The 23,963-nt window shown below is 46.2% G+C and overlaps 1 protein-coding gene across 6 annotated transcripts in view; it reads right to left on the reverse strand.

The window, feature by feature from the left end:
• ACOX1 (acyl-CoA oxidase 1) overlaps positions 1-23,963 on the reverse strand; it is a 46,337-nt gene that overhangs the window by 6,630 nt on the left and 15,744 nt on the right. For 3 of the 6 annotated variants that reach the window (XM_075903626.2, XM_075903629.2, XM_075903628.2), the window contains exons 3-11: positions 18,805-18,965; positions 16,783-16,890; positions 14,607-14,726; positions 10,718-10,833; positions 9,120-9,289; positions 7,956-8,118; positions 6,977-7,167; positions 6,516-6,695; positions 1,256-1,361 (exon numbers count right to left, since the gene is read on the reverse strand). In XM_075903626.2, coding sequence (XP_075759741.1) covers positions 1,256-1,361; positions 6,516-6,695; positions 6,977-7,167; positions 7,956-8,118; positions 9,120-9,289; positions 10,718-10,833; positions 14,607-14,726; positions 16,783-16,890; positions 18,805-18,965 — 1,315 coding nt within the window. Of the gene's footprint in view, positions 1-1,255; positions 1,362-6,515; positions 6,696-6,976; positions 7,168-7,955; positions 8,119-9,119; positions 9,290-10,717; positions 10,834-14,606; positions 14,727-16,782; positions 16,891-18,804; positions 18,966-22,088; positions 22,250-23,963 lie in introns of those variants that run through there. The other 3 variants (XM_075903632.2, XM_075903627.2, XM_075903633.2) reach the window with 3 other exon arrangements.

The raw sequence follows: 23,963 nt of genomic DNA on the forward strand, positions 1-23,963 counted from the left end.
GAGGAGACTTGGGAGCCCCGGGGGGGGGGGGGGGGGTGAGGAGGGGGTTGCAGCTGAGAGTCCTTCCCTGGAGCTGGGGTGGGGGCAGCCACAAGCCCATGTGTCCTTCCCCAGAGATCCAGGGAGGCAGGGGTGGGGGGAAGGTGCAGCCACAAGCCACACAGCCCTGGGCGCAGCAAGACACATGGCCCTTCCCCTCCCCATCTGCTGGGGGTGTGGGAACAGAAGCCACATGGAGCTGGGAATCGAATGGTCCCTATCCCCCGTTTGTGTATGCAGAAGGGGGGAGGGGGCACAAGCCACATAGCCTCTCCCTTTCAGAGTGCTGGGGGGTGGGGAGGAGAGCTGCTGCAGTGGAAGGGAAGGAGCATGGGGGCCTTGCAAGGTCTTGCAGCAGCCCCCTCCCCACTACTGGGGGAGGGGGGGAGACGGGGCTGGCTCACCCACTCTCCCCGACAGCTGGTGGGAGGAAGAACTGGGCCAGCCTCGGCTAGCTCAACCCACCCCACAGAGGCCAGAGGGAGGGGAGTGGGCCTGGCCATGGTTTTGGCCTGGTCCTACCCCTCCCCCACAGTCGGGGGGAGGAAGAGGGCTGGGCCTGGTATGGCTTCGGCCAGGAGAAGGGGGGTTAGGGTTAGGCCGCAGTGGGAAGATAGGTTGGAGGGGGAGGGGGAAGGGTTTGGGCGGGGAGGGAGAAGGGGCCTGAGCCGGTGTGGCTGCAGCCCAACCCTCGCCAGTGGAGGGTGGAAGAGCCAGGGTTGCCTATAGGGTTGTCAGGTGTCCAGTACTGACCCGGACAGTCTGGTATTTTCGCCTCCTGTCCGGTAAACAAATTCAGAAAATACTGGACACCTAAAATGTCTGGTATTTTCTTATTTTTTCCCGGCCAGAAGGCGAAAATACCGTGCTTACCTGGTTCTGCAGGAGAGCTGTCTGGCCCAGAGCAGGAAGATAAGATGGCGGACGGCCAAAAAGACTCAAAGGCATTTTTTAAAGGGGACATGCTGTTTTGTGGGGGGTTTCTTGGGCTTAACTCTTGGGGTCCTGTTTTTTTTGTTCAACAACTTTGGTCTTCCCCCTCCCCCAACAGAATTATTTCCCTGTTGGGGTTTTTTGTTTTGGGGTTTTTTTTTGGGGGGGGGGCAGGGTGTTTGGTATTTTTGGTTAAACCATCTGGCAACCCTAGTTGCCTCCCCCTGTGAGAGCATAGCAAGCAGGGGGCACCACCCCCCTTGCACTTAATGACAATACTAACCTCAGATGCTCGTACCAGGTCAACAGAGGTTCGGTTCCAGGAATCCTCCTGGCTCTTCCTGCGGTTCAGCTCAGCTTGCAAGTTCTTTGCTGCAGCTTCAACAAGCCTGTTTCACAGAAGTGTATGGAGACAATGGGTGAAGAAAGAAACAGAGTCTGCAAAGTGTCACCATACCAACAATACTAACTACAGCAAATTCACAGAAATTGGCTTATGTCTTGCTGATGCATTAGGCACTGAAGAGCTCAATTCTCACTGACACCTTGACAACCAATATTTACCATTGTCATGTAATTAGGACAGGTTTTGTACAAAGTAGGTATTGTAAGATATCATTCCAAAAGCCTTGATCTTCTAAACATTAATATCTCATTGGATTGTGTGTGTTATTGCATGTGAAATTTTGAAGTTTGGCCATGTGCGTGTTACAAAACATGTTGTGAAGTTCAAAACACCCACAGGCAGAAACATCTCAGATAGAACATTTCACTACAAGAACTGTTTGACCCAGGTCATAGCAAATGAGCTTTCCAGCAAGTGGGAAGTAGATATAAAAAGGGCACAATGACATCATGGAGACCTCGCTCGCCCAAACACCACTATACCTGGAAACATCTGAGGAACAAAGACTGAAATGAGTCAAGTGATGGCCACAGGCTAGAAAGAGTTTTAGCCTGTGTAAGAAAACCTGGGAAACTTGTACCTTAAGAATCTGCCAGACTTATCACTCAGGGGGAGAATCTGCTAATTTGTATCTTACCTATATTAGGGTGTCTAAACTACATGGCTCCGTCGATGGAGCCATGTAGATTAGACTGATCGGCAGAGGGTAATGAAGCCACGATTTAAATAATCGCGGCTTCATTTAAATTTAAATGGCTGCCGTGCTCTGCCGACCAGCTGATGATCAGCTGTTTGTCAGCAGATCGGGGCAGTCTGGACGTGCCGCTGTTGACAAGGAAGCCTTTGTCGACTGGCGCAGGTAAACCTAGTTTCACGCGCCTGGCTGTGTAGGGCCCCGCAGCCATGGGGGGGGAAGGGCGCTGCTGGCCGGCGCTGCGGGAACCGGGCGCGTGTTGCCTGATGGAAGCTATAAAGGACGCCGCGTGCCCCTTACAGCTGCCATCAGGCGCCCCCCATTGGTTGGCGCCCAGGGCAGCTGCCCAGCTTGCCCACCTCTTAGTCGGGCCCTGGTTAGAGATAATGAGGTTAATTCAGTCAGGTCCACTTCTAGCAGCTGATCTGGAGGTGTGCACACGCATGCATCTGTGAGTCTATTTGTTCAAGAACTCCTCCTAAACATGTTCAAAAGCTTCAGTGGGGTAGTCGAGTTAGTCTGAAACAGGAAAAACTTAAAAAACAACAAATAGTCTAGTAGCACCTTAAAGACTAACAAAACATGTAGATGGTGGTATGAGCTTTTATGGGCACAACCCACTTCTTTGCCTGTCATCTGAAGAAGTGAGTTGTGCCCACAAAAGCTCATGATACCATCTACATGTTTTGTTAGTCTTTAAGGTGCTACTAGACTATTTGTTGTTTTTTAAGTTTTTCCTCCTAAACACTAAGAGCTAGGACAGGGGTGGGCAATAATTTTTTATGGGGGAGGGGGCACTCCCAAGATTTTGGAAAGTGATCAAGGGCTGCACTCTTCCATGATATTAATGGAGGAGGCGCAGGGTCTGATATGGAGGTTGGGTGCAGGAGGGAGAGTGGGGTCTGGGAGGGAGTTTGGGTAAAGGAGGTTGCTGTGACCTAGGGCTGAGGTGCAGGGGTTTAGGTTGTAACCTAGGACAGGAAGGGATTGTGACTTGGGGTGCAGAGATTTGGGTTGTGACCTAGGGCAGAGGACTGGGGTGCAGAGGTTTGGGATATGACCTAGGGCAGGAGGGGGTTGTGATCTGAGGCAAGAGATTGGGGTACAGGAAGGTGCAAGGGTTTAGGTTGTGACCTAAGGCAGGAGGGGGTTGTGACCTGGGGCAGGAGATTGGGGTGCAGGGTCTGGGAGGATTCGGGAGGGGGACAAAGAGTTTGGCTTATGTGGGGTAGGGAGGCGGAGTGGGCAGGGGCAGAGAAGGACTGGGGTGCCAGATGCAGGATCTGAGTGAGAAACTTGCCTGGATGACTTCCAGTCAACAGCCCAGCAGGGTTCTCAGGTAGCTTCCCTGCCCTCCCGCTCAGGCTGCAGGGACCATGTGCATTGGTGAATAAGAGCCTGAGGCGAGGGAGGGCAGGGTGCTTCCTATGTTGCCTGTTCTTCAAACAGACTGCTCCCACTGGCCAGGAATTGACCAATGGGATTGTGCAGGGAGCAGGAGCCGCCTGTGAAGCACCACTCCTCCCCTTCCTGGACTTACAGCTGAGAAAGAGAAACGGATGTGGCAACTACTTTTTTGAGTGGTGTGGGGAGGAAGTCGCAAGGCAAGTAGGGCATCTGCCCAAGGCTCCCTGCTGCATTCGTGGGCTGGATCTGGTGGTTTGGCAGGTTGGATTTTGCCCAGCCCTGAGTTAGGATCACCAAATTTGCTTCCTCTTATCATAATTCAAAGCAAGATAAAGGTTTGTATGTGCTTGGAATTAGATTGTTTCTCAAAATGGAGAGAAAGGGGTCTGATGTGGGGGACAGTTATGTTGTAGAACAGGAGTGGGGAACCTTTTTTGGGTTAGGGGCTGCTGACACACAGAAGAATCAGCTGGGGGCATTACACAAGTGAAAAGCAAAGCGAGAAGCCCCTGACTGAGAAGGAAAAAGGCACTCCTTACATTCCCCTTGCACACCAGAGCCTAAGGGTATCCAGGTGTGACGTAGTGGGGGTACCTGGCTGGTTTCTATGCTGCTGGCTCTGGGGTAACCCCCACTGGCTGCCGTGGGTACCACGACCCAGCAAAACAGGATGAGTCACTATGCAAACCAGTACGGCCAGACACCCCCCATGGAGAGGAACAAAGGAAGGTGGAATGCTGCCCTGGCTGGGGGGCAGGGCTGGAAGAGGGTTAGTTAGTGGCTGGCTGTCTGGGAGCATGGAGGAGACAGCCTAGGGAAAGGGGCTGGAGTTTAGGGGCCCGGTCTCCCCCATCTCAAGGGGGCCTGAGGCATCCTAGCCCAGCTCTGTGACCAGATTCCATCTGTGCTGTGCTGTATCCTGGAGAGGCAATAAACTTCCTCTATTCCACCGGCTGGTGCAGTCTGTTTGTGCCATTTTGGGGTGCAGGAGACGGGGGACCCCCAACGCGCCGTCACAGCCCCTGACTGAGAAGGAAAAAGGCACTCCTTACATTCCCCTTGCACACCAGAGCCTAAGGATATCCAGGCTAGTAGATTTTGTATGCTCCAGTCCTGTGGGTGCGTAGCAGGGGGGCTGGAACACCAGTGTGGGCTCCCCAATGTGGAGCCTCAGGGGCTGGATCCAGGGAAGCTGGGGACCGTGTCTGGCTCTTGGTTCCCCACCCCTGCTGTAGAATGACCAAAAAGGACAGCAAGGTGCCAGAGATGAGGACTGGGACAGCAGAGGTGGAGAAAGGGACAGCTATCTACTACAGTGGTCCCCAACATTTTGGGGCTGCCGGGCGCCTGGGGGCGGGGCCGCTCACGCGCCGCGCATACGGGGGCGGGGCCGCTCACGGGCCACATGCTTAGGGGCGGGGCCAAGCATGCGCCGCACACCCGGGGCCAGCACTGGCATGTGCAATGACCCTAGGCAGGGGCTGCCCAGGCGCTGTGCGCCCTGGAGCCAGCACCAGCATGTGCCGTGCACCCAGGGCCAGGGCCGGCACCAGCATGCGCCACGACCCCGGGGCAGGGGCCGCCCATGTGCCTGGGGCTGGCACCTGCCGCATGCCCAGGGACGGGGCCAGCCCAGATTGCTCCATGGGCGCATATAAATGGCCCTGTGGGCGCCACGGCACCCGCAGGCACCTCGCTGGGGACCACTGATCTACTATATATTGTAGAGAGAGAGAGAGACAGAAGGAGAGAGACAGAGAGTGTGTGTCCCAGCTGTGCCCACAGATGCTTTTCACCTGGCCCCAAACTACTGTGGTAAGAGAGAGCTGAGGTTGTGCTCTCTCTGGGGCAGCCAGCATCTCCAACCCCACCCTAGGACAATGATTGAAATGAAGAAAAACAAAACTTATTTGAGTTAAGGACCCCAGCAACGCCAGGTAAATCTTCTAGTAGTTAAATCAAATGATATCTTGTATATAATAAAAGCGGTGAGGAGTCCTGTGGACCTTATAGACTAACCGAAGTGTTGGAGCATACCCTTCTGATACTTGTTTATGATATAACCCAGTTTGTGCAATTCAAAAAACTGGAGGGGCAAGATGCCGTGCATACCTTTTTCTATGTTGAAGGAGAGGGTGAATTTTTATGAGCTCATATTATGCAGATCTTTCTATACAGTGCAAGACAGTATTATTTCAGAACTGTTCCCCAAAAGGGGCATGAACATGAGTGGTGGGTGAGTCCTCTTGCACAGAGATGACTTCAGTCTGTATCTGCACGTGGGTGTGGTCCTACTTGTATGTGTGCTACAAGAGGCCAAAAAGCCACATTCAACAAAGCAGAGGGGGAATCCAGGCTGGTAAAACAGGAGCGGCTTAGTGAAAACCCCAATACAAGAAGTGGCATTCCAGACTGGGAGGGAGGTGTCCTCTCCTCTCATTCCAGCATTTGCTATTCAAGAACCTGCATGTTCACTAGTGCAACTAGGATTGCATGTCTACAGAAGAGTAATACGAACACAGCTTTAAGGAAATAGGATTAAAATAAGCCTCATGCTAATGAAACAAATATTCAAGCAGCTTTATGTCCTCATTTAGTGCCTGTGCTGTTTTTTCCATTCCACAGATATAGGGCTTTATATTAGGATTGACTCTACTTGCAACATGGTCTGCAGTGATCACTATTTTAACCTCTTCAGGAAAATAACTGCAGTTTTAATGTTGGTGTCTGCAAGTCTGAATTTACATCAAAGCCCCATAATCATCTGCAGAGAGCTGAAAAGCTTAGGTTATGGAAAATTTAGATGGTCAATTTTTTGTTGAAACTCTTAAGTATCTGAGGTTGGGTACACTTAGCAGAAAGCATCATTTCTTGAAGACTGAAACATGCTTCACTTGGATAAATGCAATCTGCAGATCATAGGTTGTATAGCGCTGCATTAATAGAACAGCTTGGCTCTATCATATTTCCCATCAACATTCAAATTCTACAGCATTCAATTAATACACAGTTCTGTGCATTCAGTTGTGAACTCACCTAGATGCTCGCAGTTTATATGCCTCCACCAAGCTTGCTGGATCATTTATGAGCACCGCTGTAGGCCTAGCAGCCACCTGCTGTGGCTGGATACGTTGCCCTGAGAGGTCATTAAGGTAGGACACCATGCCACTAACCAGCTGACCTGAGCTAACCTGGGTGTAACTTTTGACCAGGAACCTGAATTAAAAAAAAAAGATTGCATTGCACCATTCATTTATATACAGAAGAGACAGATTAACTTTAGGGTATAGCCAGTAGTACCAGCCAATACACAGGACTTGCATATACTTGCAGTTTAGCAGAAGCCAGGGAAGGGGACAGAAATATATAGATTCAAAAGAAAGAAGACTGCTAGTTAGGAAGGGTAGACAAGAGTTCTGTGTGCCCTTCTGACCATCTCTCCAAGCACATGAACAACTTATAACTAGGTAGGGAGATCTTGAGAGAAGTCACCTCACCTTGCAGTCTGCAACATCATGACAGTGTTTTCTCCCTCGTAGGTGCAGGATGGGGTGAAAGTGACATAGATATCAGGAAGACCACTGCAACGAGAGTAGCCATGCCCACCACATGCCATTCGACATTCTTCGATGCCAGCATTGGCGGTCCATGAAGTGAATGCCTTTAGCCCCGCAGACAATGCATGCAGCTATGGAGGAAAAGCAGAAGTAGTAGCTGTTAAGTCTATTACATTAGGCTGTTGCTTTGTCACAGACGCCATTCCATTTGTATTTCCATTATTAGCACACAAGAACGTGGGCTTCAGCAGCAGCAGCCAACAGACTAAACATACTGTACAAACAACATCACCTACCTGCTACTCATCAGTGTTAGTCAGTCTTTACCTTTTGTTGACCCCAATGATAATATCAGAAGTTAGCGCTAGAACACACTTATTAGATCATCCAGCCCATTTCTATATGCTATATCACTCTTTACAGTGTAAAGCCCAATGCTTTGTCTAGTCTACAAGACAAAGATTGTTTTCACTGCATTTTGCTATTTCACCTTATTCCTTCAGCCATCCACTGGTCACTGTTTGGAACTTACTGCACCTTGCAACCCCACTCACACAAAGTTCTTTGTTCTGCCAACATGTTTGATTAACATCAGTTCTGTCCTGGTTCATTGGAAACACGGTCCAGTGGCTTCAACAGAGGACTTGAAGACAAGACTCCTGGATTCCATTCTCAGCTCAGCACCCACATTCTGGGTGATTTGGGTGAATGACTAACTCCCACACTTTTAAATGTGCAGTACATAGATCCAAATATAAGGATGCTTCTGGATGAATCAACAGCAGGAACTGAATCCAGAATCTCTGGATTTGGAAATCTCAAGCCTCTATTGTTTGCCCAAGAAACTGGGGACCATTAACTCAAGTGCCACAGCAGCTTTTACATGCATCACCCTCCAGCTTTTAGACAGGCCAATTACCTCTGGCAGCTCACTCAGGTTCCCCTGATTGATGTCACCAGTGATGCGGTGGTAGGTCTTTTTCATGTAGGCTCCAACACAGTGAAAGGCGTACGCAGTTGCCAGGAGAGGAAAGAGTTTGTATTGCTGCGTTTGATAGTCCAAGATTTGGGGCTCCGGCTCCCTGTAGCAAAACATGAAAGTCACAACTGTGACTGCTACCAAGTTTCTGCAGATATCCTGCACAGCAGTAAGAGCTTGCCTACATGGCGTTTGAATCCAGAATTCACACTAGCATGTCAAATACTAATTGGCCCTCATGGACCTTGCTGCCATGCACTAAAAGTGCCCAAGCATGTTTTCATATAGTCCCATTTCATTAACATACACTAGGCCATTTTTAGTGCAAACCAACAAAGTCTACACAGGCCAATAAGCGTGACACATGCTAGCATGCACTAGAATGTATACCTCTAGGGTGCACAATAAGGCATGGTGTTCATAGAGAAGTACTAAGTGATTTGTTAGTGAGTGACTAACTCCCACATTTTTAAATGTGCAATACATAGATCCAAATATAATGATACCTCTGGATGAGTCAATAGCAAGAATGAATCCAGAATCTCTGGATTTGAAAATCTCAAGCCTCTATTGTTTGCCCATGAGTCTGGAGACCATTAGCTCAGCTATTATGTCTAGTGGGAATGTTAGGGTTGGGTTTCACTAATGTATGCAAAGACAAAGGAGAAAATACAAGATTACACAGGTCTGGGAGTCACACAGTATATGCAGGGGGATAAGTGGGTCCTCTGGTAGGAAGGCTTCCACAAGTGGGCACTTGGATCTATGTACAACAGAGATCAGAATACTTGAGGGTCTAAAAGCAGGAGTGCTGGCAAATGGAAGAGATGATTGGTTGAAGTTTTTTCAGTTGAAAATCAAAGTGACAATTCCCTGGCAGCTTGCCCGGAACTTGTCAATTCCACTTTCCTGGAGGACTGCCAAGGTAGAGAAGGCTTCGGGATGCCCTGTCTGTCAATCTCTGGGAGTCTCTGAAGCAGAACAGGCCCTGGGACTCCCCACCTCCTCTTCCGTTCCCGTTCCCCCAAAATGCTTGCCTTTTGTCTCACATCCATTTATTTTTGTCATTTTGCAGGCAAGTCCTTCATTTCACTGCACACTTACCCTGGCGTTAGCTCAGACTGGTGCCTCACTGAACTATAGCGGATGGCAATGGTACAAGCCCTGCACAATGAGCGAGCAGAATCTCCCACAATGAGGGACCGAATGAATACCATGGTCCCGTAAGTCAGCTTGTCACTGAGTGGTTTCACGTATGTGCCATCTGGTTCAACCTAGCAGAAAGATAGAATACTGACTCAAAAGGTTTCCTGCCTTCTAAATTCCAGCAGTGTAACTTCCACCTCGATGTAGAGCAGAATGTATGAGAGCACACTTACCAAGTGGCATCTATACTTCACAAGCCTCTAGTTAAAAAAACCACAGTATTACAAGTCCAATTTCCCCTACCTTGCTGAAGAGTTTTCAAAATGGCTCTCAATGTAAGTAGCTGCAAGCAAAAGGATGAAGGCTGCAGAGCCAGTTTGACATTTATCCGAAATTCCTTTCCGATTCAAGAAAAGGGCAAACCAACAGACGTTCTTGTAAAAGTGACTACATGCATATCTACTGTTCTAAATGGTTTGACACTTTTCTAGGCACATCATGGAGAGCAGAATTACAGTTCTACAGAGGTCTATGCAGGCACAACTCTATGGTCTTTAGCGATATCAGCTTGGATTCTGACCACGTTATGTCACATTTAATATGGCTGAGGGACCCTAAAGAAGTTATGTACTCCTAAGCAGTACTTGCAAACTTCTAAACGTAAACCCAGAGTACTACAGGAAGTGGTAATAGTTCAGTGGATGGCATCTTCCCTCTGAGTCAGTAATTAATTACAGTCACAGGGTGCCTGCTAGAAGTGTTGCCTTGTGGATGAGTCCTAAAATGGCCATTTAAGATTATACCTCACTGCAGCTACGGCACTTCTCCCAAGGATAGAGTTGTAAACATCTATGGCTGGTCATATTCCAATTTGGGTAATTACATTCTGTCTCTAAATTCCTGCTATCGTTTCTAATGAATGCAGCATTCGACCTCAAGCTTTCTGACCACGCTTATCATATGGTGGTATTATATTTGTTAAACAGCTACCACATCTACTCCTGCTGTGCAAAGTGACTGCGTATAGTTCAGAGTGCTTTGGGATTAAGCGCAACTGCAGAAATGAAAGATATTGAACTTGCTCTCTGGAGCCATGGGATATGAAATGAAGGGAGGGGGTTATTTAAAATGAAAAGGGTTGCACAGGAACCAACCATCAATTACATGTCAATAAGAAGACCCATTTAGTCAGAGCAGGAGGAAATTCTGAAGATTAAGAAACAAACCCTTCTTGCTCCTGGCTTTATAGTATATGGCTAGAAAGCCTTTGGAGGTCCTAGAAAATACAATGTTATAATTTCTTTCACACATAGCTCAATAGCAATCCCTCTGGCAAATTAAGGGTTGAATTTGACAGGCTCCTAAAGGATGCAAGCTTGCTTTTAGATAGCAAAGTTGTGAGGTATAGGATTTTCAGTGCGGGAAAAAAAAGGGAGATCCTCCTGATCAGAGGATCCCAAAGAAAACCCATCAGTAAGAAATGGGGCTGGATTTAACCCAGAGAGAGAAGAGTTAAATATTTTGAAAGTGACTGGCTCCAGAACTCAATCCTTTACCTTGGCATATTTCATCAGCATGTTCTCACGGGGAATGCGAAAGTTGTCCATTTTTAAGTAGCCATTATCCATTTCATCATAACCAAATTTTGGTCCAATGTCACCCACAGTAATACCTGCATAGAACAAACAGTGGGAGAGAATCAGAATTAACAATAGATGAATAAGCATCAATAAGCATCGTAGCGGAGTTAGTCTGTAACTGGAAAAACTTAAAAAACGAGTAACACCTTAGAGACTAACAAAACATGTAGATGGTATCATGAGCTTTCATGGGCACAATCCACTTACTCAGATGAATCGAGTTATTAAAGGTCCAGTTTCTAAAGAAATAGGGGATGGGAGGGAAAGAGAAGGGAAAAGAAAAAAGGGGAAAGAAATAGTCATTTAGTGTGTCCATGTTACATAAAGCTAATAGAGAAGATACTAATTGTTCCTAAGTACCCACTGTTTGGTTTTTTATGTCATCAGGATGTGGAATGTAGCGGACCATCCAGCCAATGTCTTTATTCATACCTCTGTTATAGGAATCAAACTTGTATATGAAGTTAAGTTCTAGGGCTTCCCTGTGGAGTTGGCTTGCGAAATTGGCCTGAAACAATACGGTGACTTTGAGATCCATTAATGAGTGTCTGGGCAAGTTAAAGTATCCAAAAGGCAACACACAGAAACCTGTTGGGGAACATTTCCATAAAGAATATGAAATGCACCATTTCACTTCATATTCTAAATCCAATCCTATAATACAGGAATTGGGGGAACGCTCTCCAAAATCTGTCAGTGCCACTTCGGGCTAGAGAACAATGCAAGGTTCTTGGGGAGAGGTGCATCCTGCCTTCACAACACTCCCAGCTTTGGAGTACAGCAACAAATTCATACTAGGGATATTAACGGGTGATGCTTACTGGGTAACAGTTAACCAGCACCAAGGGAGAAAGCCCCACCAGCAGCCCCTATGGGTGGAGGGATGCTCCAGTCCCATCGGGCCCCTCTGTGGGGCTGTCAGCTTCCAGTCCACATGGGCTGAGAGCTGGTTGCCCTGTGCAGACGCAGCCCCAAAAGTGATAGCAGCTCCTAGGAGCAGCCCTACTGCTTCAGGCCCCATATGGTGTGGGAGCCGGCAGCTGTGCATGACTCGGCCTGCTCCCATTTAATCAGTTAAGCGGTTAAACTTAATGTTAAACAAGATTTTACATCCCTAGTTCATACCCTTGCTTAAACCTCACCTCCACTTTGGGTTGCCACTAAACTGGTGATGTCAATTTAAGTCTGAAAGAGAGAGCCTTCAGGCTCCTAGAACCACACCAGACCTATCCACACACTTGTACTGAAACGTTCTACTTCTTCACTGCAGTACTTTCTAAGTTCAGTAGATAAACCATGTATGTTAACATGGTAAGAACACCTCAGCAGCCCAACATTGTGGCATTTAATTTCAAAAAGGGGAACTATGCAAAAATGAGGTAGTTAGATAAACAGAAGTTAAAAGGTACAGTGACTAAAGTAAAATCCCTGCAAGCTGCATGGACACTTTTCAAAGACACCATAATAGAGGTCCAACTTAAAAGTATACCCCAAATTAAAAAACATAGTAGAACTAAAAAAGAGCCACCATGGCTTAACAACCATGTAAAAGAAGCAGTGAGAGATTAAAAGACATCTTTTAAAAAGTGGAAGTCAAATCCTAGTGAGGTAAAGAGAAAGGAGCATAAACACTGCCAAGTTAAGTGTAAAAATGTAATAAGAAAAGCCAAAAAGGAGTCTGAAGAACAGCTAGCCAAAAACTCGAAAGATAATAAAATGTATTTAAGTACATCAGAAGCAGGAAGCCTGCTAAACAACAAGTGGGGACCGTGGACAATCGAGATACAAAAGGAGCGCTTAAAGATGATAAATTCATTGAGGAAAAACTGAATGAATTCTTTGCTTCAGTCTTTACGGCTGAGGATGTTAGGGAGATTCCCAAACCTGACCCGTCCTTTGTAGGTGACAGATCTGAGGACTTGTCACAGACTGAAGTGTGATTAGAGGAGGTTTGGGAATTAATTGATAAACTTAATAGTAACAAGTCACCGGGACCAGATGGCTTTCACCCAAGAGTTCTGAAAGAACTCAAATGTGAAATTGCAGAACTATTAACTATGGTTTGTAACCTATCCTTTAAATCAGTTTCTATACCCAATGACTAGAAGATAGCTAATGTAACGCCAATATTTAAAAAGGGCTCTAGAGGCGATCCCGGCAATTACAGACTAGTAACATCAGTACCGGACAAATTAGCTGAAACAATAATAAAGAATAAAATTGTCAGACACATAGAAGAACATAATTTGTTGGGCAAAAGTCAACATGGTTTCTGTAAAGGGAAATCATGTCTTACTAATTTATTAGGGTATGTCTACACTACCACCCTAGTTCAAACTAGGGTGGTAATGTAGGCAACTGGAGTTGCAAATGAAGCCCAGGATTTGAATTTCCCGGGCTTCATTTGCATAAAGCCGGGCGCCGCCATTTTTAAATGTCCGCTAGTGCGGACTCCGTGCCGCGCGGCTACACGCGCACGGACTAGGTAGTTCGGACTAGGCTTCCTAGTCCGAACTACCGTTACTCCTCGTTTCACTAGGAAGCCTAGTCCGAAGCACTCGCGGACATTTAAAAATGGCGGCGCCGGCTTTATGCAAATGAAGCCCGGGAAATTCAAATCCCGGGCTTCATTTGCAACTCCGGTTGCCTACATTACCACCCTAGTTCGAACTAGGGTGGTAGTGTAGACATACCCTTAGAGTTCTTTGAAGGGGTCAACAAACATGTGGACAAGGGGGATCCAGTAGATATAGTGTACTTAAATTTCCAGAAAGCCTTTGACAAGGTCCGTCACCAAAGGCTCTTACGTAAATTAAGTTGTCATGGGATAGAGGGAAGATCCTTTCATGGGCTGAGAACTGGTTAAAAGACAGGAAACAGGGTAGAAATAAATGGTACATTTTCAGAATGGAGAGGGGTAACTAGTGGTGTTCCCCAAGGGTCAGTCCTAGGACCAATCCTATTCAACTGATTCATAAATGATCTAGAGAAAGGGGTAAACAGTGAGGTGGCAAAGTTTGCAGACAATACTAAACTGCTCAAGGTCGTTAAGACCAAAGCAGACTATGAAGAACCCACCAAACTAAGTGCTTGGGAAACAAAATGGCAAATGAAATTTAATGTGGATAAATGTAAAGTAGAACATAAGAACATAAGAACTGCTCTGCCCCAGGCGTCCCACTGCTGAAACTGACTAGCACTGACTACAGGAAGCCCGAGGCAGAGTTGCTCTGCCCCCTGCTTCCTGGAATCAGCCGCTGATCAGTTTCAGCAGCAGCTGACTTGGGGACCTAGGGTTCTTAAGTTGAATCTGTATGTAAGTCGGAACTGGCCTCCAGATTCAGCCTGTTGAAACTGATCAGAGGCTGATTCCAGGAAGCCCGGGGCAGAGCAACTCTGCCTCGGGCTTCCTGTAGTCAGCTGCTGGTCAGTTTCAGCAGCGGCTGAATCTGGACGCCAGTTCCGACTTACATGCAGCTTCAACTTAAGGACAAACCTACAGTTCCTATCTTGTACGTAACCCGGTGACTGCCTGTATAGGTAAGGAATGGTGTTCCTAGCCTCTGTTTGTCAGAGGGTGGAGATGGATGGCAGGAGAAAGATCGCTTGATCATTACCTGTTTGATTCACTCCCTCTGGGACACCTGGCATTGGCCACTGTCAGCAGACAGGATACTGGGCTAGATGGACCTTTGGTCTGACCCAGTACGGCCATTCTTATGTTCTTAACAATTTTTGCAATATGGCATGACAACTTATCTCCCTTTTTTTCCCAACAGCACTAAACCTCAATTTAAACTCTTACCTGGCAAGGGCTCATGGGTGCCCATCTGTCGTATGGGTACAATGAAGGCATGCAACCCTTTGCATTGACCCTGCGTGTAGAGCTGAGCCAGAACTATGGCATAGTTTGAGGTCTTTCCAACTGCAAAAACAGAGAACAAATATTTTAATACATGAAAATGCTCTTTCTGATAAAACACCATCTGAGATTTAACCAGCTCTATGTATGAGTTCTTCAGTGCTAATTATGGGCCTAATCCTACAACTGGCACACAAACTGAACTCTCATTAAAGAGACTGGTGTGTGAAACAGTTTTGTGACTCTCTCAAGAATCACACTCAGTACTACACAATTCCTTGGCAAGACTCCTACTGAAATCAAAAGAGGTTCTGCCTAAGTCAGAAATAAATGACAGACTTCAAATACACAGAGGATAAAATTTCAGATTAAAGTCATACTAAACTCATGGGCTGTGTCTACACTGGCACCCTTTTCCGTAAAAGGGATGCTAATGAGACACTTCGGAATTGCAAATCCGCGGGGGATTTAAATATCCCCTGCAGCATTTGCATGAACATGGCTGCCGCTTTTTTCCGGCTCGGGGTTTTGCCGGAGAAAAGAGCCAGTCTAGACGGGATCTTGCGGAAAATAAACCCTTTTCCGGAAGATCCCTTATTCCTTCAAGTAGGAATAAGGGATCTTGCGGAAAAGGGTTTATTTTTCTCAAGATCCCGTCTAGACTGGCGCTTTTCTCCGGCAAAACCCCAAGCGGGAAAAAAGCGGCAGCCATGTTCATGCAAATGCCGCGGGGGATATTTAAATCCCCCGCGGCATTTGCAATTCCGAAGTGTCTCATTAGCATCCCTTTTACGGAAAAGGGTGCCAGTGTAGACACTGCCATGTTGTGTAACAACTCAAAAAAGTGCCCAAAGATAGTGTTACCATATTTGAATTTTCAAAAAAGAGGACTCCTGGTGCCTGCCAGTGCTGTTGAGGCTGCTCCACTTGCATAGGAGGCCAGGCTTGGGAGCTGGCAAACTCGTCCCCATGCCCGCCAAGCTCGGGGCTCTGGCCACCACCTTGCTGCTGCCAGGGCTGCCACTGCTCCCACTGGCTCTTATGGTGCGAGGGGATGCTGCAGGCTGGGCTCCCGCTTCCCCGCCGCATTGCCCCGAGACATGTGGCAGCGTGGGCTCCAGCGGCACCGCCAACCAGGCAGCAGTCCAGGCTGCTGAGGGGCCAGGAGGAGAGAGTGCGGATCCAGGGAGGCTACTGGCTGAGGCTCATTCTGGGGCATGGAGTTAAAGGCACCGAGGAGAGAAGTGGCATGGCTACAAAAGGAACCCAGGAATCCTGCTTCCCAGAATCCCTTTCTTTCCCATGCCCGCCCCACCGAGCAACAGCTCCCACAGTCCTCACACGGCTAAGACTGGAACCCCCAAATCTAAACAGACTCACTGCCCACCTACAGGAAAGGAAAGAAGTCAGAAGTTTAACACTCAGTTCTCTGCTCTAATCCAATGCCTTTGCCCTTTCCCATAACCAGCTACTCCTCCAGCACCCCATTTTAATCCAGTGCACCCACCCCTCCCTGAACCAGGCACCCCAGGCCCCCGTTCTAACCCAATGCTCCACCCCTCCCGCAGAGCTGGGGACATAACCTAGTGGGGCAGAGGGTAACACGGTGACTCCATGAGAAGAGCCAACCCCCCCCATATCAGTCCTGCCCTGGGTCTCACCAGAGTCGCTGCCACTGCAGCCACACACTTTTCCCGCCAGGCTCTAGGGTGCATGCGCAGAGCAGCCACTAACAGTCCGGAAGCGTGGCTCTGAACGTGCAATTTGATAGGCATATGCCCCCACTTCCTCCCCGATCCTCTTTGCAGGGTAAAATCCTGGACATTTTTAGCCATTGAAACAACCCAGCCAGACAGAGATTTAAGAAGTAAAAAAGGAGGACCCATCTGGGAAAAAACAGACTCTACCAAAGAAATTTGATGATCCAAAATTAGAGCTGAACTTTGATTAGTCTCCTACTTGGCTTAAGGATGATTTGGCTCTATACAGTTTCCTTCTGGACCAGTTCCAATCACTACCTTCCAAACACAACAGTCCTAACATTGATATGAATCATCACCTCCTAAGATGGGAGAGTGACTCTTATCTTCCAAGTTCAAATGCACAGAGCTTCACTTACGTCCACCTGGCCACCACTTAATGGAAGTCACAGTGGGGCTGTTGAGGATGAATTCTTGGGTAGCAGGGTCATATGTGGCAGTGGTTTCCAAACCTCGAAGATGAGTCCCTATGGGCAGTTAGCACATTTGACAATCACTGATAACACAGAAACAGTACTGAACAATGAAGTGCTGAACTCCAGGAGTGATGCAGCAAATGATATAATACAAAAGGCACAGAGGTCACACTACCATGTATGTTTACAGCATGGAGTTTTAGAAGTATGGACTAACTGCCTAAACACCAAGTCAGAAATATATCATTTGAAATAATGTTACAAGTGCCAGTATTTCAGATTGTTCCCAAAATTAGGGCCTTTAGTTTTCAAGCACCTCCTCTTTGATACTTTGCTTGTTTTACATCATGAAGCAGATGATCAAAAAATGATACACCATGTCATGTCTGCTTTAATGGACAGTGGAATCTCATTAGAACAAAGTTACCTTGACTTAACCAAACATGCTTTAAGAAGTACTACCATCATTATTCCCTCACCAATGTGTTTGTGTCCCACTCCTCTGATAGAACGATTTCTCCCACAGAAGATAAATCCATGTGAGAACACAAGAGCACCTACATACTGAAAACTCTTCAGCTAGCTACAATAAGCTTAACAGTTCCATTAACTGCTTCCATGCCCTATATGTCCCAAATGTTCGCTTCACATTTCATACAAAATGCAGGCTACTCTATCTACCAAATGGCATTCCCTGCACTGGTGGCCAGTCAATTTAACTCTATATATAGATGACCAGCTGTGGGTTTGACCTAATGATCCAGAATGGCAGACCATTACAGAATCAGTGACACTACATGGGCATTTCCATAAGAGGGCTGATTCTACCCTGATGTGTCCATGCACCAATTTCCAAAGTATGGAGTTCTAACTCTGGTGTCTCCATTGCTAACATAATACACCCTTACTGAATTGCCAGGCCACCTCAACCTTAATGAGCTTCAAACCATAAAGCTTCTCATTTCAAATGAGCGTGTTTTTACTAGCAAGTCTGGCTTCACCATCTCTTGATGTCTCATGATAGAAGGGTAGATCCAAGCTCACTATTCAAAACATTTTCCTGCCCATAAGTTTCACAAACAAGTGTCTCCCATGTATAATGTGTTGTGAAGTTGTGCGACACATACATGTGGTCCTCACCAGTCTTGTAAAACATCAGCCTAGGGATAGGAAACTGGGTCACTGCCAGGGACGTGGGTTTTTTTTAAACAAATTGCAAAGGGAGAGGGGCAAACAACATTAGCTGAATATCTGCCACCTCTCCCCAAGCCTGTAAGCAGCAAAAAGACAATTGTGAAAACGGGCAATTAACTCTGCATGAGAACCAGGTAGACAAAGGAGAAAAAACATTCAATTTTTGATGCTGAAAAGAGCATGCCGCAATAGGATTAAAAAAAGGGAACTTAAGAGAAATGTCGATGCAGAAACTGGGCTTTCCCAGGTGCTCTCCAAACTAGGAATGTTAAAAGGCATCGGTAAATGTGTAACTCCTGAACATTTCTCAGAGGCTGCAGTGGGGAAGGAGGAGAGGCGGCTTTTAAGCCTGCTCTCCCACCTGCCCAAGAAAGCAGCCTATAATTGTCTGCATTCCTGCCTTCAAGATGAATGCCAAGTACAGCAACTAAATTGATCAGGGAGAGACAGAAATTATTCTGGATAGTCACGTGTCTGGAAGCTGCAATATGTTCATCTCAGCAAACCCATGTAAATGAGAGTATTTTCATTTTTCACAATCTCCTTTCATTTGAGTAACATGAAATATCAAATACACCTAGAGATCAAACAGAATGGCACCATGCATGGTACATGTGACCTATTTAAAAAATTCCTGAGCAGGTACATTTTTCCCCATAGCCAGAACTGCACCTGCAGACCTGGAAAGTGCTTGCCATTTTCCCCATGCAGATCAACATCCTCAGTACAGAAAACCACCTTTGTGAATATTCTTGAGCAAATGTACTGTACCATGGCCCATCTCGGTCTGTGCATAAGTGCCAATGATCTCCAGATTCCAGGCAGGCATGAAGAAGCGGTCTTGTTGTTCCAAGGTTGCCTGGGTGAGTAGGGTGGGCAAGAACATGCCCAGGTGGAGGTCCAGAGGCTCAGGCCGTCCACGATGAATAGAGCTGTGTTGAAATGCCGAGGGGTAGGAATGTGAAGGGAATATTATGGGAAAGAAGCAAGCGTGAGGTATAAGGTGAAGATGGGGGGAGGGGAAGGAGGAAAAAAGAATTGTATTAATGAGAATTTAGCATGCATATTTCACAGAATTATAGCACTGTCCTTTTCTCTGATCTATATTACGAAGAGATCTTGAATACTCAATCATACTGCAGTGCATTCTGATCTTTGCCGAGCAGGACAACATGCGCTGTCCTCTTTAAAATGGAGCTAAAGGTTCTGAATGCAAGTACACATTTGATTTTAAAATGGATAGGAGGCTGGCATGGATCAGATTGTGTTTTAGTTCAAGATGGAGATGGTGAGATAAAAGTTATATTGGATCATTCTGGAACTGAGTCAAGTCTACACATCTTTGTCATTTGAATGGGATTCCAGGAAGTGCTCAAACCCCTTACTACTCAAAGTCCCACTGTCTGCAGCAGAAAAAGCAATGCTTCTGTCTAAGCATTTCTTAAACTTGTCATAGCTGACAATTTGCTTTGGACATGCAAATTAGACACATGTAGCATATATGGACTTCAGTTCCAACTATGAGCTCTTCTATCCTCCAACACAGCCTGTTATGCTAAATTTTTGTCTGTTCTTTAGAAGCCTTCAAACAGAAAAGGACAGTGCTCTGCATAAGCAATCAGTCAAGCTAGTGACCGCAACTGCAGCTGTGTGAGAAAAACATTTATCAGTCAAGGCATTACCATAGCAGAGCCTCCACCCCCACCAAACTAAGCAAACATTCTTCATCATGTGAACCATTATGGATTACTTGTTGTGATCCCTTCCTCTGGGGCATCTGGTATAGGCCACTGTCAGCAGACAGGATACTGGGCTAGATGGACTTTAGTCCGTTTAGACCGTTTCACCAGTGGTTTTCAGACTCTGGGCTGCGGTTTGTAAGGGAAAGTTGCTAGCTAGCCACAAGATGCTTTCTTTACCTATGCCTCCGTAGGTATGGATGATTGCAACTCCCATTGGCTGAGGATTGCCTTCCCAGCCAACGGAAGTTGCAGGAAGCAATGTCCCAGTCTGCACTGCTTCCTGCAGCTTCCATTAGCTGGGAATGGCGATCTTTGGCCAAGAGGAGCTGCAATCAGCTGTACTAAACAAAACATCTCATGACTAGCTTGTGGCTTGCTCATATAAGATGTGATCCTCTGATAGAGGCAGCAATAGGGGGAGAAGCAACTAGTCGAGTAGTCACTCGACTATCTGATAAGCATATGCTTATCTGGGTAGTCAATTTAAAGGGCTGGAGTAAGAGACAGAATGAACTAGAGTATTCTTTTTTACAGACGGAACTTCCTGGTAACAGCAATTCTTTCCACTGTGGCAGTTCTGGGCTTGTTATAAAGATTCAGCAGAAATTGTTAAACAGCAATATTTTGTAAAGCCCCATGCCTTATATAGTAAACCAGATGGGCTAGACTTAATGGTCACTTTAATGTTAGAAACATCAGGCTTTTGAAGGAGTTTGGTGATTGTGAAAGGTGCCCAGCTGATGGTCATGAAGACTGAAATCCTTATTCAACTACATAACAGTTGGTGACAATTGTTCCCCAAACTCCACTTCATTAGTGGAGTTTAGTCTCAACCATGTGCTAAAGAGGACCTCTTTGGAAGGGAGAGAAGGATTCCATGGGCCATTCCAGACCAACAATTACTCCCAAATGTGGTTTTAAATGAATCCCTTTATTAGGAAATGGACTAAAAATCAACTTATTTCACGGTTGTTACTGAAGCTATTAATCACTACCATTCTGGGCTACATAAAAACTTCTATCCCATTAGCTATCACTAACAACCAGAGCCACTATAAATATCAAGCTAAAAGAATCTATTGATTAGAAATCAGATACAATCAATGTAGCCTGTGAAATATATTATATACTCTACATCCATATCAGGAATTCCAGTAGATATGTTAAAAATCAGTTTTTGACATGGAAAGTGTGAGTTTCTAAAATATACCATTACCTTCACTAGCTGTGCTAGGTCTGCTCAATCAATATACTAGTTAATCACAGAACACTGGGAACATTACAAGCAAACTGATCCATATATACAAGGAAAAAAGTGGAATTGGTCAGTGACACACAACATGCAAAACAAGTCACTTTTGTAGGACAGGTTTGATTTAAACTTGTGGGGCAAATGAAACAAAATCTGCAAATAATTATTTATTCACAGGATATCATCTTCTGGTCTTTAGCTAGTTTGGTTTAGAGTTGGAGCCTGTAGATTTAAGGGAGTGATGCAAGGAATTCCATCAAGTGACTCTTCTTTGCATTTTCAGCTGGCATAAGTAATAACCACCAAATTAACTGAGATCCATGCCATGGATTTTGCCATATGGCCTGGGAAATTGTCCAACACTGTTGGTTTGAATTCAGTAAGTGTAGAGCCATTTCATTTTCTCATCTACTGAAACTTTTCTTGCTGAGACATATATTTTGCAGTCCTGGGTACTGTGCTACTTATGAACCCACAACAGGATTCCCTGGATCCATGATCAGTTCTTGTGTTTTGAAAAATGCAGAAAGTAGGAACAGGCCTTTTTTCTAGAAAACAGGAACTTTCCATGAAAATAAAATGCACTAGGAACAAACAGTGTTTGGAACAGAGCATACCAATAACAAGTCTTTCACAAATATGTGATGCACAACTTCACCAAACTACATGTACCTAAAGACATATGGCTGAGTTATTCAGCTAACTCATATTTGTCTAACTTTGCAACTATGTATCCTAAATTCAGGCACAAACAAAACTACTGATGACTCTTGTCAGTCCTTGGTGCCATAATTAATAGAATATTTAGGCTTCTATGGGCAAAAGTCTCATCTTGAAATCTTTGTTTTAACAACAATGAAATCAGCAAGCAAGCAGGAGGTGCATTTGAAAAAAAAATCATAATAATAACTATTTACGAGTGAGGCACTATGTTGTCAACCAGCAGAACTCTAATGTAGTCTTAATGGTCATCTAGACTTTCCTGTGTGTTTGTGTATGTGTAATTTATTAGCTGGAGTCACAGCACAGAAGTTACCCGCTGGCCTCTAATAGGAACTAACCGTGCCCCATCTCAGTCTGGGCGTAGGTTCCAATTATCTGGAGTCCATAGGTCAGAGGTAGCCATTTGTCTTGCTGAGTAACAGTGCATTGGTTCTGTAAGGCGTTTGTAAACATACTGAAGTGAAGACCTAAAGGTTCAACAAAAGAGCCCAGGCACATTCTGCAGGAGAGAAAAAGAGGGATCAGGGTCTCAGACTCACTTTAAGTATGATCCTGAATGGACTTTCCTCCGATTCCAACAGCTGTATACAATAGACTCATTTATGTTTTTGGTGTTCAAGAACTTCAAGTCTCAGTAGTAAACCTTAGACTAATGATGATAGATAGTAATTAATTGAATAATTGTGTAACTTCATCAAATTTTAGCAATTACACAATTATTCAATAGTTCCCAGGAGCGAGGACCAGCAGCCAGTGTGCTCCTGGGTCGTGGCCCCACTCTGGGGGAGTCCCTTGCCACCCTGTGCACCAGCCCGAATCCGTGGGAGGGTCCAAGTTCCCCATGGACAAGAGCTGCGCCAGCATCCCACAGAGCAGCCTCTGTCCATAGCAAGCCTGGGCCTGTTACAGACAGAAGCTGCTCCGTGGCAGCCTCACCTGTCCCTGTGCTCCTGCCTCTACCAGAGGCAGCAGTGCAGGGGGTGGGAGAAAGAAGGGGGGTGGACAGGTGGCTCTGTGGAGCTAGCAAGAGAGGAGAGAAGGCTTAAAAGCTGGCTCCCCATGAATATCAGCTCCCACCTGCCCCCTCCCATGCTGCTGACTCTGATAGAGAGACTAACGCTACTGGAAAATAAACCAGTATCTTCTGAAAAGTTCCTTCTTCCTGCAATTTTGGCTCCTATTATATCAATTAGGGATGTAAGGCAAGTAGTTGAGTATTTGACTACCCGATAAACCTAAGCTAACTGGGTAGTAGAGTTGACTACTCAACTATTCACCTCCCACCTTGCTGCGTCTGATACTGAGGCAGCAAGGGGGGGGGGGGAACAGGGGAGCCTGTGCTGGGGGAAGCCAGCTTAAAAGCTAGTTTCCCCCAGCACCGTCTACGTGGTGCCGCCTCCCCCAGAGTCATCAGCGTGGGGGGAGTAAGGGAGGCTGTCGCAAAGCAGCCTCTGTTCGTGGTGGCCCAAGTTGGCTGTGGACAGGGGATGCTGCCGGATCAGCCTCTGCCTGCAGCCAACCTAGGCCACCACAAATGGGCTGCTGCCAGAACTGCCTCTGTTCACAGAGGATGGGACTGGCACCTGGCTCCTACTACATTTAAACTGTAGAGCCGCAGTGGGGTAGCTCATGGATCAGTGCGAGCTGGGACAGAGCACCTTCCCTTATCAACTAATCATGTAGCCGATACAATTTGTATCGACTACATGATTAGTCAATTACCCACCTCATAACATCCTTAATATCAATCTCACAAATCTTGCTCTACTTCTTGGACTCAGTGGAAGCCTGAAATTGATGACCCTTAACAATGCAGGCATCCTATTAGTTTTAGTAAGCTCAGCTGGAATTCAGAGTCAGCCTTCCTGACTCAAAGCCCAATAGAGCTTGTAACTGGAACAGTGCTGATAGGTGTCCTGTTCCAGCCTAGGGTTTGCTTAAAGAAGTTCAGTCATTCTGAAAAGGCCAGTATCAAGTAGGAGCCTTCAGGGATAAGGAAAGAAGAAGCTTCTTAACGAACGGTCCACTCTTCATTCACTACACATGCTTTAATTGTGTTATCTTTGTCCTGCTTGCCTCTCTTATTATAGCTGCTCTTCAGTTTCAATCATACCACTCCATTATGAAGAGTTCAAGAGAATGCTAAAATTAGACACTGTGAAGACAATTCCTGACATTTTAGTAAACTTATTTCACTAAACTGGACAGAATAG

This window comes from Pelodiscus sinensis, chromosome 20 (genome assembly GCF_052426305.1).
Source record: "Pelodiscus sinensis isolate ZL-2025 chromosome 20, ASM5242630v1, whole genome shotgun sequence".
In the NCBI taxonomy this organism is placed as follows: domain Eukaryota; kingdom Metazoa; phylum Chordata; order Testudines; family Trionychidae; genus Pelodiscus; species Pelodiscus sinensis.